This window comes from Antechinus flavipes, chromosome 3, assembly GCF_016432865.1.
Source record: "Antechinus flavipes isolate AdamAnt ecotype Samford, QLD, Australia chromosome 3, AdamAnt_v2, whole genome shotgun sequence".
Lineage (NCBI taxonomy): Eukaryota > Metazoa > Chordata > Mammalia > Dasyuromorphia > Dasyuridae > Antechinus > Antechinus flavipes.
In genome coordinates, this window is record NC_067400.1 from 509,653,153 (window position 1) to 509,670,768 (window position 17,616).

The following is a 17,616-nucleotide window of genomic DNA, read 5'->3' on the forward strand; positions in this document are numbered from 1 at the left end:
CCTCAAAGAACAGAGAAGCTCACCAGGGGTGTAACCAGGGGTCATAAGGCTAATATATGTCAGGGCAGAGTTTGAACCAAGAATAAGCAAATAAATTGCCTGGTCTTGTCAGAGCAAAAAGGAAATTTAAAATAGGAAATAAAATCATTCATTCAATAAGCATCTATTAAATATCTGCTTCTTACTGAGTATTGTGCTAAGCTCTATGTAAAAAACAAAAATAATATCTCACATTGATATAATACTTAATATGTATCAGTCACTGAAATGTATTTACATTTATCATCATAATAATCCTGGGAATAAGGCACTATTGTTATCCCCATTTTACAGCTGAGAAAACTGAGGCAGGTAGTAGTTAAGTAATTTGCCTGGGATCACATAGACAGGAAGTATTTAAAGCTGGTTTGAATTCAAGTCTTGCCCCTCTAGGACCAGCACTCTGTCCACTGAACCACCTCATTCCCACGCTCACAATTCATAATCTAACTGAGAATACTCAGTGACGCAGCCTATAAGCTTTATACTTTGAAGGGTTTCATTTTGCTATATCCTAAAATTAAAGGTTTTCAGCATAAACTACATTACCTTTATGTGGTAAACATTAGAAAATGTTTCTCGCATTTGCAAGAATTTCTTGCTTTAGAAAATTGATCAGTGTAAATAGGAATTTTTCTTTATTATACCAGGGCATTCCTACTCCCAATATCCCATCTGCCCCTTCCACTAATGGCATACTCCAGTTTCTCACTGTGGTGCATTGATGAAACTCTGGTCATGGTGATAGAAATCAAACTCTTACAGATTCTGCCAAGATGGAAAGGTTTTATGTGCAAGCCTGATGATGGACTATATATATATTTTTTCTAAGAATCAATTTAGCTAAATTAAGAGAGTCTTTATCACCAAAACATCCCCTCCAGGTGATAAATTTGTCAGAAGGCAGAAGACACAACAACTCATGAAGACCACCTATTAAATTACAGTGTACAAGAATTCCAGCCACATGGCCCAGAAAATACCCACCTTTCATGCCCTCATCTATCCCTCAAGTATTGAAGCAAGTACCAGGGCAGTGAGGATCTGCCATCTGGCTCCTCCTAATGATGGGGCATGCAGCAGCCCCCCGAGGATTCTATGTAAATGGGATTTCCCCCAGCATGTGTGTAACAAGTAGTTGTAATGTACCTTCTCAATTTCCAGACCTCTCCCTGGAAGTGAGCTGCATGTCTGAGCATGTATTCATTCCAAACCCTTCATAATGATTTTTTTCTCTTCAGCTACTGACACTGACTCTTGCTAGGAAATCTGGTTCTGGTCGACTAAATGCCTTAACACCCAATCTTCCTTCTTAGATTGAAACATAACTAACCATCCCACCCTCCTTTTTTTTCCCTCTACAGCTGTGTGTCTGGATTGCAACAGTCTCTGACAGATCAACATATATTTTTCACCAGGGCCTACGTTATGATTTCTTTGTTTCTAGGGAGCTCTCTAATAGTGCTTAGTAGGTTAGCAGTAAGGTTAATATGAAGGAATATTAGGAAAGCAGCAATTGACATCCTGAATCCTGGGGGGTACTTGCTGGTTTGGGAAGTTCTCCTAGTTTCCCTGGAGTCTTCAATATAACGACTAAAAATTAGCTTCCCATGAGCCTTATGCTTCTTAATAACTAATCTCACATCCATGAAACTGTTGAAAATATGCACAAATCTTCCTTAAGAGACAACTTGGCTCAGTAGCAGAAGCTGAGCTAATTGTTGCTGAATAGAGGTTATTTCTGTCAAAGCTTCCTCAGCTTGGATGAGCCCCACAACCACAAGCCATACCTTCCTGGTCATATTTTCTTTTTAGGGTGATGAAACAAAGATAATTGATCAATTAATCTGTTGGTGTTTTCATGACACCCAGGAGAAGAGAATTGGTATTTTGCGGTTCTGTCTGTCGGAGTTCATTTGTTTTCATTTAATTTGCACTCTGTGCTGCCTTTCTCCCCACACACATCATAATTCCTAGAGAAGCTGGCATTGAAATGAGCTTGTGGATTGTACTACTTCAATAAGTTGTCCACAGAAATGATAAGCATCTCTGCTTAGTTTTTTTTTTTTTTTTTTGTTAATGGAAGGCCATGCCAGTCTCATATTTTCTCATTTTGTCTCTGGCCTTCTCCAAAAAATATAATAACTACATTGCCAAGATCCATGGCATTTGGTAAGAAAAAACCATAGACATTTGATTTGGAAGACAAAAAATTGTTGCTCCATTCTTATGTTATGTAACCACTATGCTCTTTTGCATTGATTCCCAAGATACCAAAATCAGGGAGCTGTATGGAGATGTTAGGAAGATTTTTCAGAGGCCAAGAATTAGAATAAAGTGGAAAGTGTTCAAAGTTAATGTTAAGTGTGAGTCAGGAGATTTGTGGTTGAACCTCAATTCCTGGGACAGGCAAAGATTGGTGTTCCCTCTGAGGACCATACAACCTTTCAGGCCTAGGAGGAAATTAAGAAGGGTAATAAATGTGGTAAAGGATAGACATCATGGCATAATGAATACAATGATGAACCTGCAGTTAAGAAAATATAGGTACAAATCCTACTTTTTAGTGGTTGTATGATCCCCATGAATAAATTACCTAATCTTTATGGGAATTCCCACTGATGAAATTGAAGGTCCTTGATGGGGTTTTTTGTTTGTTTTTTGTTTTTTTTTTTTTAATTATAGCTTTTTATTGACAGAACATATGCATGGGTAATTTTTCAACATTATCTCTTGCAATCACTTCTGTTCCAGCTTTTCCCTTCCCTCCCTCTATCCCTTCCATCTAGATGGCAGGGAATCTCACACATGTTAAACATGTTAAAGTATATCTTAAATACAATATATGTGTACATTTTTGTAAAGTTCTCTTGTTGCACAAGAAAAATCAAATTCAGAAAGGTAAAAATATCCTGGGAGGAAAAACAAAAATGCAAGTAGTGCACATTCATTTCCCAGTGTTCTTTCTCTGGGTGTAGCTGATTCTGTCCATCATTGAATAATTGGAACTGAATTGGATCTTCTCATTGTCAAAGATATCCACTTCCATCAGAATATATCCTCATATAGTATTGTTGTTGTAGTGTATAATGATCTCCTGGTTCTGCTCATTTCACTCAGCATCAATTCATGTAAGTCTCTCCAAGCCTCTGTATTCATCCTGCTGGTCATTTCTTACAGAACAATAACATTCCATAACAATAATATTCCATAATATTCCACAATTTACCCAACCATACCTCAACTGATGGGCATCCATTCAATTTCCAGTTTCTAGCCACTACAAAAAGGGCTGCCACAAATGAAGGTCCTTGATGTAATACATTTTTTAAAAAATGATATCTTAACCTTGGGGAACCAAATTGATATTTTATATGTAATTTGTGTATATCTATGTATAATATATGATATAGACATAATGATTTACATGTAAATGTGTGTATAGACATATGTGCACACAAGATCTAAATCAGTCTCAAGAAATAATCCACAAGAAATGATTGAGTTTCAGACATACAAAGCAAATAGAGTCTTAAGTACAGATAATCCTATTTTATTACAAATTTTAAAAAGGAAAACATTGATGATAAAGGCCCTGTCCATATCTTTGCTTCACATTTGGTGTGACTTTCAGATAGCAATCAGAGACTCAGAAAAGGTCCCTCAGAAGCTAAAATTGCACCTACCAACTTCAAGAGAAAAAACTACAGAAGCAACAGACAATATAAAAGATATGAAGGAAGAGGGCAAAGATTGTACGTGGATTCCTTGGTGATACTTCATTATAAGGAATAAGCTCTTGGTTCTTGACATTTTTCCAGAATTTTAAATATTCATTTTTCCCTAAATTTTCATGTGTCACTCAGAAGTTTCTGTATATTCTAGGATTTTTATTAAAAGATCCCTACTGTTTCATGATTTTTAGGTGCTATAACCTCGAGGAACAGAAGTAAGATAAAGGCTTCTCTTTTTTTCTACTCTTAAGTTTCCCTCTTGGTTATTCAAGTAATAGAAAGACCATGATTGACAAGGAAGAGCAGTCCTAAGATCCTAGGGAACAAATAATATCAATACAAATCATGATTTATAGAAAAAATTTCATAGGACCTCCCTTTAGTTATTCCTGCCTCTATCTACTGTGATTAGTTGTTTGATATTTTTTGCCTTTAATACATGATTTATATTAAGTTAAAATGCACTAGAATTGCCTGGTACCTATATAATTGTTGGTGACAATATTTATTTTTTAAGGTACAACACTTTACATGCAATATTTTGGGGGGAAAATTATGACTCATGGCTAAAGCTAAATCAGAGGATATAATTAACCCCAGGGGTTTTCTTGGAGCAACCTGCCTATTGCAGCTGAATCACAAACCACCATTTACAAATAATTGTAATATTGGTTTTGCTGAAATTACCCATAATGAATTCAATCAGAGCAGTTGACTGAGAATGGCAAGCCCTGGACCCTTTAAATAATTTCCCCTCCTAATGTGTGCAATAAAGCAGTAAGTTGCCTCCTGAATGCTAAGTACTAAATTTTCCCATAGCTTGTGCCTTGAGATGCAACCCCTTTCCTGGTCCCCAAGATTTAGAGAATTTTTTCTGTAATACAAAGTAAGGGCCTGGAGGTACTTTAAAGTCAATTATGATTATATAAGGACAAAATTCAAAATAAACATTTGGAGATGGGCAAACCTAAATAAACAGGGTAAACCTGTTGTTCCCTAAATATAAATATGAGAAGTTTGCTTTTAAAAGCAGGTCTAAGCATCTGGAAAAGACTAAGTTAAATATTTCCCTACTGAAAATTTTTTAATAATAGAATGTTGTCTTCCTAACCTAATATTCAGCTTTCTATAGAGGTGACAGCAAAGTCAATTAAACCAACAAGCATTATATTAAGTACCTAATATGTTCCAGACAATGGTAATAAAAAGACAAGAATGAGACTAGATCTTTCCTTCAGGCAACTTATATTCCACTTATGTTCAAAACTATCCCTGATCCATGATAAATAATATTTAGTATGCACATTTTTAAGTTGTATACAAATTACTTAAACAATAATTCAGTAACCAGTTACATAGAATTATATGAATATGACATAGAATCAATGTACTATATAAAGATTTTATCTTATTTTTATTTTTGCCTTATTTTTGTTGCAAAAAAGTGAAGGTGAAGGAACACTTCCTTCAAGAGCTTTTGAGTTTTTCACAGATCTCTCTGAGGAAACTTTGGGGATGGGGTATAGCCACTTCAATTTTCGGGAACCAATCCAAGGGTATTTGTATCTCTGCTTATTTTTATTCATTGTCAATTTCCCTGTGAAAAGTATAGGATTAAAGATCAAAAGAGTGATCTTTTTGCCACGTTGGAAGTTAGAATGTACCACATCAAAATTGATTTTGCACTGCCTTCCCATTGTGTTGAGTAGTAATTTGGATATAATTGGTAACATGTTGTAAGTGTAAATTACTGAAGGTAAATGGCCATAAATGGTCTTTTTATGTATACCACTACCCCCAGAAAGCAAAGGCAGAAGTATCTATAGGAAATTTTGCAAGAAAACCTTTTCCAAGTGGATATATTTCCAGCCTGAAAAGATGGAACACAGAGAAAGATTTCTTTTCAGTTATTGATTTAGCAGCCTTGGTGTCCCTGCACTCTTAACATTTCTATTGAAAATAATGAGAAAAGAATAGCAAGATCAATTTCTGTAGATTGATACCTATTCACCTTATCAATGTAAAACTGAAGAAACTTCAGTGTTGACTTACTTGATACATACTATGACGGAACACAAGTTAATTTGATAAAAAATATCCTTCGCTTATAACAAAAAAGCTGTTCATTGTGGTCAATATTGAAATTTTAAATGCAGGAGGTTGAATGAATGAATAATATCCATTCTGTAAGAAAATAAAAGGACTTCCAAATCTCAGCTTTATATTCTTTGCACTTCTAGTATGTTAAAATTGGTATGTCTACACTACCCTCCTGTTATATTTTTAAAAGATACTTTGTCACTTATGCTAAACTGTTTCAGTCTGGCATAAAAATTTTTAACAGTGTAGATATAACTAAACTGTGTCATAGAACCCAACAATCTTGCAGAATGGACCCAAAATAAGCACAATTTGGTACTGTGCAAGCCAAAATTTCCAAATATTTTCCCACAGAAATTTGTGATTGTTTTCCAGATAGTAGATGAAATACAACTTAGTAATTTCCTCCTTATATCTAAGATCCATTGTATTTTTCACTTAATTCTTAACTTCTACTTCAATTAAGAAAATTTAAAACTATAAGCATAGCTTTTTCCAAAGTATCTCCTGCCTCAGACTTCTGAGGTTGTTTTTTTCCCTGTATTCTTTTATTTTTCTTCTCCAATGTATCCTTCTCTTAATTCCTTTCCAACTGCCTTAGAAAAGAGTATAGTGCACTGCAAATAGGGATTGTAGAAATAAAACAACAATGACAATCAGAGCACTAACAGACACCACCCTTTTGAGATGCTGATGTCTCTGCCCAAAAATCACATCATCTACATAGGGAACAGAAGACAATTCTAAGACTTAATTATCTCACTAGTGATGTCCACAGATAGATAATTATTCGGTCCTTTGCACTTCTCTTTGGTTTTTATGGTTATGTCCTTGTGTGAAATATGCCCACTTTCGATAGAACCTATGACTGCCGTTAATGACAAAGAGTAAAGGGCGAGACAATAACTTTCCTTGGGAAATCCAAAAAAGCACATGGGTGCCTCATATCTTGATTTTAATACTTTTCATCATATGCTATCCTCCCTCTTTTCCTTCAGTATTCCCTAATCAGATAGTTTCTATTCAACTCAACTAACATCTTAACAACAAACAAATCCACTGAAGCAATACCTTAGCTCTTATTTTGTATATGCAAGCTTATATTTCTTCTAGACTTTGGATTCACAGGGCTACAGACTGAGTTTTTTAACTATAAGTAAAGATTCACATTGATTTTTCCATTTAGAAGACTGAAAACAAATGCATTTTCCTCTCAAATCCTACAAAGCAAATGTCATTAATGATAAGCACTTAAAAATGAGACATCATGAATTATCATTCTTTTGACTGGGGCAAGGAAGAGGGACAAAGTAAATTTGTTTCTTCCAGTTTGGAACTTGGGTTTTAGAAAAATAAATTAAAAACATAAATCCATTAAGTGAAAAGATGATTGATCACCTGGATGCATTCTTATTTGCCAACAGAGTTGAAACAAAGCTGTATGTATTTGAATATTACCCAATAAGAGCCATAGGCTTCCCTTTTGATGCAACAAACCAGCTAGTCATGTGGGGAGCAGTATCATCTAGGAGCCATCTGAGTGTATTTGGACATTAAATTTAGAAATTTAATAATCTATTTAGACAATTGGATTCTGAAAATATGTAAATAGTAGAAGTTTAATCAACAGAGTAACCTCAAGCAAATGGAAATCTCATTGAGCAAGTCAAGTGTCACTTATGTAGAAAATATGACCCACTCTACCTCTCTAAGAATGTCAAAATTCACCTTCTTTTTGAGTTCAGTCTGTAACATTTGTAATAGCACTTAAGTTTTAGTAACTATTGTTTTATTAACCTTTCGAATTTCTGAGAAACAGGGTGGCAGGGAGGGGAATCAACCCAATCTCAGAAACATCTCAGTTACTACAATGCTCTTTGCCTGGGTGTGATGTCCCTTACATGGTTGCAAATTATATTTGATTTGAATGGTTAATACAGGAGAACCCAGTGCACCCAAGCTAGAAGGTCAGATGGGAGAAGATGGGAACTCTATTAAAGTGAACTTGATCAAACAGGATGACGGAGGATCGCCCATTAGACACTATCTGGTCAAGTACAGAGCGGTGAGTGTTCTTCCTTCATATTTTCCTGCTTTCTTTATCAGTAACTTATTCTCTTCTTAGATAAAACAGGGTCTTATTTTAGAAAAGGATTTGTTGGAGACAGAGGAGATAGGGGAAAGATTAGTTTATATGAGTTTGGTTTTCTAAAGCATTTAAATATTTTAGATTATGCTTCAAGCCTCTTTAAGAAAGGGATTGTTTTGTCTTCATAATCATAGTAGTTTGTATAGTACCTAGTACATAGTAAGAATTTAGCAAATACTGGTTGATTGGTTGATTATATAGTTTGAACTTGCAGTGGCAGGAAAGCTGTTAGAGTTGCTATTTTACAAAAGGTGTTATCTTAATACTCAAACCATCTCCCAAAACTTTCATCAAAATTTTTATTTTCTTTTATGAAAAATTTCTTTTCATGTGAAATATTTAATCTATTGATTAAGATAATTTAAATAATCTGAACTCTACTATTTAGGATAACCCTAATTGGTCTCCCTTTGACTATGGAACACAGCCACAAGTTTTACCTTCCCCCATTGTTTTGCTCTCTATCCTAGAAATCTGTTCATTTTCTAAGCAACTAGAAGCCCATTCTCTTGCTTTTTACCCCAGTTTCAGCCTAGTAATGCTGACTATTTCCAGCTGCAAGCCATATCTGAGTCTTAGGTCTTTGAGAACTGGAGGAATCTTCTTTCAATGGTTTCTTTGTAAAGTAAGGAATAAAGAACTAGGTGTTAATAGAATGTCAGTAGAATGTAAACTCCATGAAAGCAGGTACTTTCCAATTTTTGTGTTTGTATCCCCAGTACCAAGCTTAATGCCTGACATGTAGTAGGCACTTAATAAATGCCTATTGGTTAATTTATTGATTTTTGAGCACCAGAAGTATATTTTACATAGAATCTCTTTTTCTTATTTCTCTGCCTTTTGAGACATCACTGAGCAAACCCATAACTGATTGGAAAAAGAACAGAAAATAATAGAGAACTCTACATTTGTATTTCTCAACTAATAAAAGTGCATATAGAAGGGAACTATAACTCCAGTTTTCTGATTTGAGTTGTCAGAGGTCAGCTTCTAAACAATCTAAGTATTAACTAGGTAACTCACACACACACACACACACACACACACACACACACACACACACACACACACACTCATACACACCCTTAATAATCCACACTGAGAAGCATTATGTAGAAATACAGTATAGCAAGCTGACAGTTGTTCATTGCTTCCTCACCAAGACTGATTGTGACTTCATGTTTTCTACAGAATGAGAATGCGGTTGGCTGTTGATGCTTTTATCCTCTGATTAGTCAGGAAACATCTTGTTGTAGTTGGGGTTAGAAAACCTGGGTTTGCTTCCCAGCTCTTCTGATTATTACCTGTATGTTATTAAACAAAAGCAATGTGGTGGTAGAGAATCCTGCATTGGAATTGGAAGACCTAGGTTCATCCTCAGCTTGACTGCATTCTATATGTGTAGCCTATCTTTCCCTAAACTCCCTAAATTTTCTCATATGCAAAATGAACTATTTGGAGTAGAAAATCTCCAAAGGCCCCTTCTAACTCTGAAGCTATGATCCTACACTAGTTTCCTCATTTGTAAAATGAGAATTTTACACTAGATGATTTTTGAGATCTCTTTAAAAAAATTTTCTTTCCATGTAAAATATTTAGCCTATTTATTAGGATAATTTAAATAATCTGAACTCTGCTTTTTAGGATGTCCCTGGTTGGTCTTTTATTTAAGGTATCTTATTTATTTATTTAAGGTATCAACTTAATAACCATGCTGAATAGATTTGTATGAAACCCAGAGACATTCAAACATTTCCGCTGTGTGGTCCCCTCTTTATTGAAACAATCTGTTCTTCCAGTTCCTCCTCCTCTTCACATATTTGCATTTTTATCATGCTTTATGTTTTGGCATGATGGCATATTTATGGTATTTATTAGATAAAAGAAAATACACATGTACAAGTGTGTATGTATACACTTATGAATTTGCTTTATTCCATGTTAAAGCTGGACAATGTAATGTATAATGACGTATTCAAAGTTTGGCTGATAAAGAGTTAGCTAAAAGTCTCCTTCATTGGTCCCTAATAAAATTAGCATTCTCTTCATTATCTCCTACAACAAAACACATGAAATTCCTGCCACTGAATTTCCAAAGATATCTTGAAAATTCTATGGATAATTTTTTCATAGGAAAATGGTTTCATAGTAAGATGATATCCTTCTTTACCTAACAGCTTCATTAGTGTTGTCAAGCTCAAAGTAAAATGGAGCTATTCATTCATGCACAATCTTTGTGGGCTGCACATTGATTTAGTTTAAAATATAATATATATATTTTTATTTTGTTAAATATTTCTCAATTACATTTTAATTTGATTCAGTTTCATCTGTGATATCTCTGAGTTATAGGATAGCTCAGCTTAATCTGCCTGAATTTTAGCTTTCAAAGCATAATATTAGCACTTGTCTGCTCCTCAAATATTCATCAGACAATTGTTATGTGTCCAATATTGTATTAGGTACTGTGGGGCAAGTAAAACTATGATACTTTATAGGAAAAACTCATTATTAAAAAGTCAAAAGTTCTGAGGAGATTGATGACACAATTCAGTGTCTCTTGTGTAAAGTGTCTCTTGCCTTCTGTGTACCATCAAATCTTGTTCCAATATTGATGATGTGTGAGAAAGATATTTATCCAATTCTGATCGCATAGTCTCTTGCCCAGGCAAAAAACCTACTGATGGGTCCAGAAGCTACTAGTGTTTCATTGGGATAAGTAGGGGAAATATTCATCAATAAAAAGGGAACATACTTCCTCTCATTGCCTCCTACTTATTGAATTGAAAAAGGTTCTATGAATTCTGGTGAGTTATGGTCAGCCTTTCCATGAATGTGCTGAACAACTCTATCTGAGAACCAGCAACATAATATGAATTTATTTAAAGAAGGCCATCTCTGCCCTATTTTACTTCTAGAAATTGGAATGTTTCCATCAAGGATCTCTCTTAGGAGAAATGTGGAGTTATTGTTTTTGTTTCTATATCTCAAATATTTGAAGTTTAGACACTCCGATGTGTCAGGGATATGAGGTGATTCAAGAATCATAGTGAGCATAGACAAGCACTGGGCATATGCCTAGAGAAACTCAGTGGGAAATAAGGTATTTGTTTAATTTCCCTCAATACTCATACCATGTGCCCCCTCAGCATTTCAGAGTGCAGCTCAGTATGTATGTGTATGGAAGGAATGGAAGGGGAGGAGGTGTCAGAACCCAGGTGTTAGCCATATGGTGCTAATTTTATTTGCAAACAATATTTAGAATTTAAATAATAAAGACCACACTCCCCTTTTAACTCTTTTGTTCCAATAGGTACCACTTAAAAGACACATTTGTCAGTTTGTCTTTAAATACTAAAGCCATCTACTGCTTTGTATCTTTTTTTGCCCATTTCTCCCAGAAGCTGTCTTCAGAGTGGAAACCTGAGATCAGACTCCCCTCAGGCAGTGACCATGTCATGCTCAAAGCCCTGGAATGGAATGCCGAATATGAAGTCTTTGTGGTGGCCGAGAACCAGCAGGGAAAATCCAAGGCAGCCCATTTTGTATTTAGGACCTCTGCCCAGCCCACAGCTATCCCAGGTATAAAACAACCATTGCTTCTCTTCTTGACCTGCTTTGAATTAATGCAAAAGTGCTGCATCCCCTAATGTGCCTGAACAAACCCTAAAACTTGCTTGCTTAAAGCCATTCTCATAATCGGTTGCCCATGCAAAGCTTAGTTTTGCCTTGTACATAGCTGTGTAACAAATACATTGAGTGTCCTCCAGATAAGCTTGTCCAGGCATCCTGGGGAGAATGGTTTCATCCTGAGTGGAAGGACTGACCTCAGTCTCACTGCTCAATCTAATGCAAAGTCAATCAATAAATATTCATTAAATACCTACTCTCTTAGACACTATGCTAGGCACTAGAGATAAAATTTTGAATATTATAAAGTCCATGCATCCAAGGAGTTTTTAATGAAATGAAAAAACCCAGAAGCCTTTTCAAATGAGGAAAAATCAAATCTTCATTGTAGGCTTGAAACTCAATAGAGGTGGGATCCTTTATGGAAACCAGGTCAGAAGAACAGTCATATATCATCTGACATTCTGTCCCAAGATCACAAGACTGTTTCAGGAATTATTTGATACTTCTTTTTCCTGCACAATCTTGAGCAAAATGCTATTTATTTTGATGCCATGAAAGAAACAATTCCCTCTGCCATGGTTGTTTATGTAGGGAAAAAAAAGATAAAATTAACCAAAGCAAAGAATAAGACATTTGTATCACAAAACACTGTCAGTTAAAAGAAATTAAATCAGGTCTGACATATCCCAGGGAAAGCACTTGTCTCGGGAAACTTTATTTGGTTTTGTAGACCTATCTCCAGGAAGCCAGACACAAGCCTACAAGAGAAGTAGAGTAGTTATTATCTCTGGCCCAGCTACCTTTTTTTTTCAGACAGCCAAATGCTCCCCCCCTTGACCAACTCCCACAGAACAGAAAGGCTATTTCAGAAATCACGTTTGGCCATTTATTGATCATGCAAATACAAAAGGGAGGCAGATGAGAGTGATGTGAGACACAGCAGAAGGCTTCCAACAAGATCCTCCTACTTTGTTTCCCTTATGCAAGAGCAAATCAATTTTTCTCCTTATAGAAATATCCTTCTGTCTTCCTTGCCCTGTCCATGGTGCTTATTGAAGCAGTTGGCCTGGTTGGTTTGACTCCTCCTCTTGGAGAGAGGAGGACTAGTTGAAATCTGGGCAGCCTGAGGTAAGAGGCTCCACCTGGGTAAATGGAGCTCTGGTCAGGCAGATTCAACAGCTGGGCAAGTGTTTTTAACAGCTGACTTGTGGCATGAATGTGTGTGTCAGGAGAATGTATGTGGACCTACACTGTATGGAAAATGTTCATTTGCCTTCACCTCTACCAGACAAGAGGGCTCATAGGAGCACAACAGGGTGGCAACAATTCTGCAGACTGCTAAGATAACCAGACTTTGAGTGATTTGTCAAAAGAACAAACTTCAGCATAGTTTCTTTATTGCTTGCTTGTTACGGTTTCCAAACAAATTTATAGGGAATAGTGAACAGTCTGATCCTTTAGTCCCTTTTCTTTCTATGGTTCTTCTGTTTATCTTTCTTTGAAATCAGTAGCCTGGAATGAGTGTCTATAAGTTTCAGCCTTGCTAAAGCTATGTTCTTCCTGGACTTTTGCTAGGCATTTGAGTAGTCAGAAGAGTGAAACTCTAGGAAGGCATCAAAGGTCAAAATTGACAACAAGGCATATTTCTGTGTGAGATACATTACCAGGGGGTAGAATTTTCCCTATCATTCATAAAATTGGTGCTAGAATACTGGCCCCCTATTTTGATGTCTAATGTCAGCTCTGGGGACATAGAGAAGCTTTGAGTTCTATCAAAATTAAGGTACTCAGGGATATGAGAAGATCCCACAATGAGGACCTAAAGCAAAGTCAGTAGCTTACCTCGATGTGTAAATGTTTTCTTCTTGTTAAGGTGGGCTCTATGGATGGCAAGTCTTTATTGTGCTGAGCTCAACTCTTTAAGGCTTTGGATAACTCATGAGGATCCATATTTTAATTAAGGCACTTCCTGGTAATCTCTTTTTCAGGTGTTAGGACTCTTAATGAAGCATAGCTCCTAGATTTGAGTTTTCTGACTGCCCTATTGCTTTGGGATATGAGGATATAATCCTGGAATGACAATTGCAATATTTAAGACAATTCTAGGGTTCATCTAGATCAGGGGTCCTCAAACTTTTTAAATAGGGGGCCAGTTCACTGTCCCTCAGACTGTTGGAGGGCCAGACTATAGTAAAAACAAAAACGTTGTTTTGTGGGCCTTTGAATAAAGAAACTTTATAGCCCTGGGTGAGGGGGATAAATGTCATCAGCTGCCGCATCTGGCCCGCAGGCCATAGTTTGAGGATCCCTGAGATTAAATTGAATAGTCTCAGATGAAATTCACAATTTCTAGTCTCCCAGAGTACTTGTTGGTTGCAACAGATTTTCAGGTAAAACAACACCTTACCTGTATCTGGATTTCATTATGACATCCAATGCAAAACTCAAAATGCATCTCTACATATGGAGGTGTAAAGTATTAAGTACAGGCTATGACTATGAACCTCTTGATACCTAAAGGCCTTTAACTTCATAAAACATAACACTGCCCTTGAAAGTAAAGCTGATCATGTTCTTACATTTTACATTTGGAGCCTTCTGTTTTATCATTTTAATTTCATTTGCTCGCTAACTCCTAATCCCTCAAATTAACCCTGCTGTGCTGCTTCCGGCATTGCTGAGCTTCTGAACTGGCCTTTTCTTGTGGTTACTGCACTGAGCTCTTCTCTAACCTTTGTCATTTTAATTTACTAAGTTAAATTAACCTTTAATTCTTATGTTTTCTATATTTGACCTAATTTTTTTTCTTTTTTATCTATTTTTTCTCTTTCTGTCTCTGCCCTCTCTCTCCTCCTCCTTCCCTCTTCCCTTCCTGTGTCTGTCGTCATACATGTCACCCTGGACGTCACTGGACATCCCCACTGCCACATGCACCAATATTTGTTTTAAAACAACCACATCCCCCTGGGGAATCATTGTTTGACACCTGCAGCAACCTTGGGCGGCTCCTCAGCCTCGTATACCTTTGTCTCATTGCTTCTCTCTGCAGTGACTATTCTTTTGCTCTGTTAGAAACTTGGGGTTTTGGAGGGTCAGGTGGGGAATCAAATTTGCTTACAAGCTCAATTCTTACCAAGGCATGAAAATGGATAATACCCTCTTTGGAAGACCATGTCAGTACAACACCCACGACAAACACAAACAAGCATTCTGTTTGGAAGATGAACGTTTTGCAATAAGAGAAAAGGTTTATACCCAGGAATTTTACCATTAAGAGATTATGTGTTGCTTATAATGAATCTGTCCCCTTCTTAATATATGTAAAAAAAATCTATCATTAACCCTTTTAAAAAGAAATCATATGAAAGTACAATATTTAAAACAATTTTGTGCTGGTCTATATAAATTCTTGCATATCTGTTATTGATTACATATTTTCTCACACAAATAATGTTGCAAGAAGTTTTCCAAGGTCTTTTTAAAACTTGCAACAGATTTTTTTTGAACCACCCATAGCTTCTCTTTTTGTTTCCCAAGTGATCCCTAATCCCATTCCACAATAAGTAGTTAGTTTTCTTTTCTTTTAAGTGTCAGTTACAAGAAAACAGACTTTGGCGGGGAGGGGGGGCTCACCTGAGCATACTGCTAACTTGATGAGGTAAATTAAGTCATCTGCTCATATAGCAAAGAGTGAGTTGGATGGACTAGACCTGGAAGAAAGTTGATGAAACTCTGAGAAGCTGCCCCGGCCTGGGGTCTAGAAGTAAAACTATAGACAGTGTTCCAGCTGTGATTTTCTTACAGAAGTTTTCTGAAGTGCTTGTCCAATGTTCTGGGTGAATGTCCCTTGCTTCATGTCATGGATTAACAGAGAGCAACAGTATTTTGGGGGGTTATTGTCCATCAATGACTCATGGCTTTCAATGCAAGCTTTAATCTCCCAGGCTAGCTATCTAACCTACCAATGAAGCATCCCACTCCTCTAAAGAACTGGGAGGAATCCTGACTCCAAGAGTCCTCAACCCAAGTGTGATAATCACAGATGAACAGATTAGTAGCCAGCCAATCTTTCCTAAGCAAACCCATGCTATTTCAAGCTGCGCTTAAGCACTCGAGTGAGGTTTTTTGTTTTGTTTTTTATTTCTAATGTTCTCTCACGCAGTAGTATGACAGGGAACATGTCTACCTTGGCCCTCCCTCCTGCTGGGAAGTGTGCTTTCTCCTAATGCCCTGGAGAAGAAGGCAGGAAACAAAGCAAATGATGCTTGTAGGTTAAACTGTAAAAATGACCCCCTGAAAGGGAGGCTTGCTCAGTATTCTCAGCACTTCTGATTAATAAAACTCCTCCCATTATGACCAAATCCCTACATGTTTGTTTAGCTCATCTCTAAACATCTCCACATGAAAACATGGATTATTATTCAGAGTGCAGACAGACTTGCAAACAAAAATGTAAAAAGGTAACAGTCCTATAGTTAAGGGTCTGTTGGAGCCGTTTCTAAGTAACTAGCAAGATGAGAGCTGGTTGTTAAATTTTCAGTGTGAGCAATGAAATCAGCAAATGCTACCAAAATAGAGCTTGATTTATTGTTTTGTTAATTGTCCGGGCTTCACAAAGTCATGGAGGAAATGTTTAAAATACAAATTAAACTTAAAAGTATATCTTGATTTGGGACAGCTGCTTGTTCAACATTTACCAGCACAATTCTGTCTATTTGCAGTACAAATTCATGTTTGCAGAAACAGATGTGCACATATAAGAACTCACACACCAATTACTCCTAGGCCACCCTTGCTCATGGGTGCTATTTGCAAATGTGTGCAGGCACATGTTCACTATCCCTCCAGACAATTAGGAGCTGCTTAATCCACATGGGTTGCATCACATTCTAGGCCAATAACAAATCTAAAACCATCTGAATGGGTCATCACTATAGATACACATGCAGAATCTTGGGAGTGAACTGATAGTTGTGCACAATTCAAAGATACTTTCCAGGGCAGGAAGAAAGCATCATTTCTTCCATTATGGGCATGGAAGGAAATGTTCATTTTCAAAATCAGTTGCCTACTTAGCTGCGGGAGTTATGGATGCAGCTGTTTCTCCAGGTACCTCTGACAGTAGAGATCCTTTGCTTCATTTGAATAAATTAAGTGTTGAGAGAAGAACTTGCCTCCCATTGTCATCCTGGGGAATCCAGGCAGAACCTTGTCTGAAAAGACTCCAGGGTCAAGCCTATAAGCCTATTCAAACCAGCATATATAATCTCACTGGAGCCCTGTACCAGAAGCTGTCATCCTTAGAGCACATTCAGCAGGCCCCTCAAACACATGTACCCCCTGGTGAAGGCACTAGTTTCCCACAGTAGCACACCTGCCACCCACCCTGCAAAGAGTCCTTGGGGCCACTGTCTCCCAAGGAGCACTGCAGTAACGGGTGCTTTCCTTCCCGCTGGGCAGCCTCTGCCTTTGCTTTCTGCAGCAGGGCTGAATATACTGGACAAACCCCAGATTCCCCATGCTCACTCTTGGAATATTTATACAGCAGGTTTGGATCACGTTTTTCTACTAACAAGAAATGCTAATGTTGATGTGTAGATAATCAGTGAGGCCTTTATAAAAGTTTACACCTTTGCATTATTAAAAAGAAATAACAATTCATGTGAACTGCCCAGTGTGTTTTGAGTTTATTTTGGAGCTGTGTCTTCTAGAGAGTTTCATTAGTTCCCTGGTCTTCTTCATGTATAACTGGATTCCTGGATCGCTGGATAATACCAAGATTATTGTTTAAATTGAACCTTATTTATAACTTGGGTGAAGCTCTGTCCAAAAGGACAGCCAATAAAAAGACTATCATTAATGGCTAGGTATACCAATGGTTTCCTGGGCCTCTTCTGGTTCCTAATGGGAAAGAAAAATGTTGATGCCTTTACAGCACTGGGAAGTGAAAGCTTCTAGCAA

At 36.9% G+C, this 17,616-nt stretch overlaps 1 protein-coding gene across 1 annotated transcript in view; it reads left to right on the forward strand.

Annotated features, from left to right (window-relative positions):
• Positions 1-17,616, forward strand: part of NCAM1 (neural cell adhesion molecule 1) — a 455,625-nt gene that overhangs the window by 423,825 nt on the left and 14,184 nt on the right. Inside the window, 2 exon segments of the mRNA XM_051986988.1 lie at positions 7,814-7,938; positions 11,427-11,604. Coding sequence (XP_051842948.1) covers positions 7,814-7,938; positions 11,427-11,604 — 303 coding nt within the window.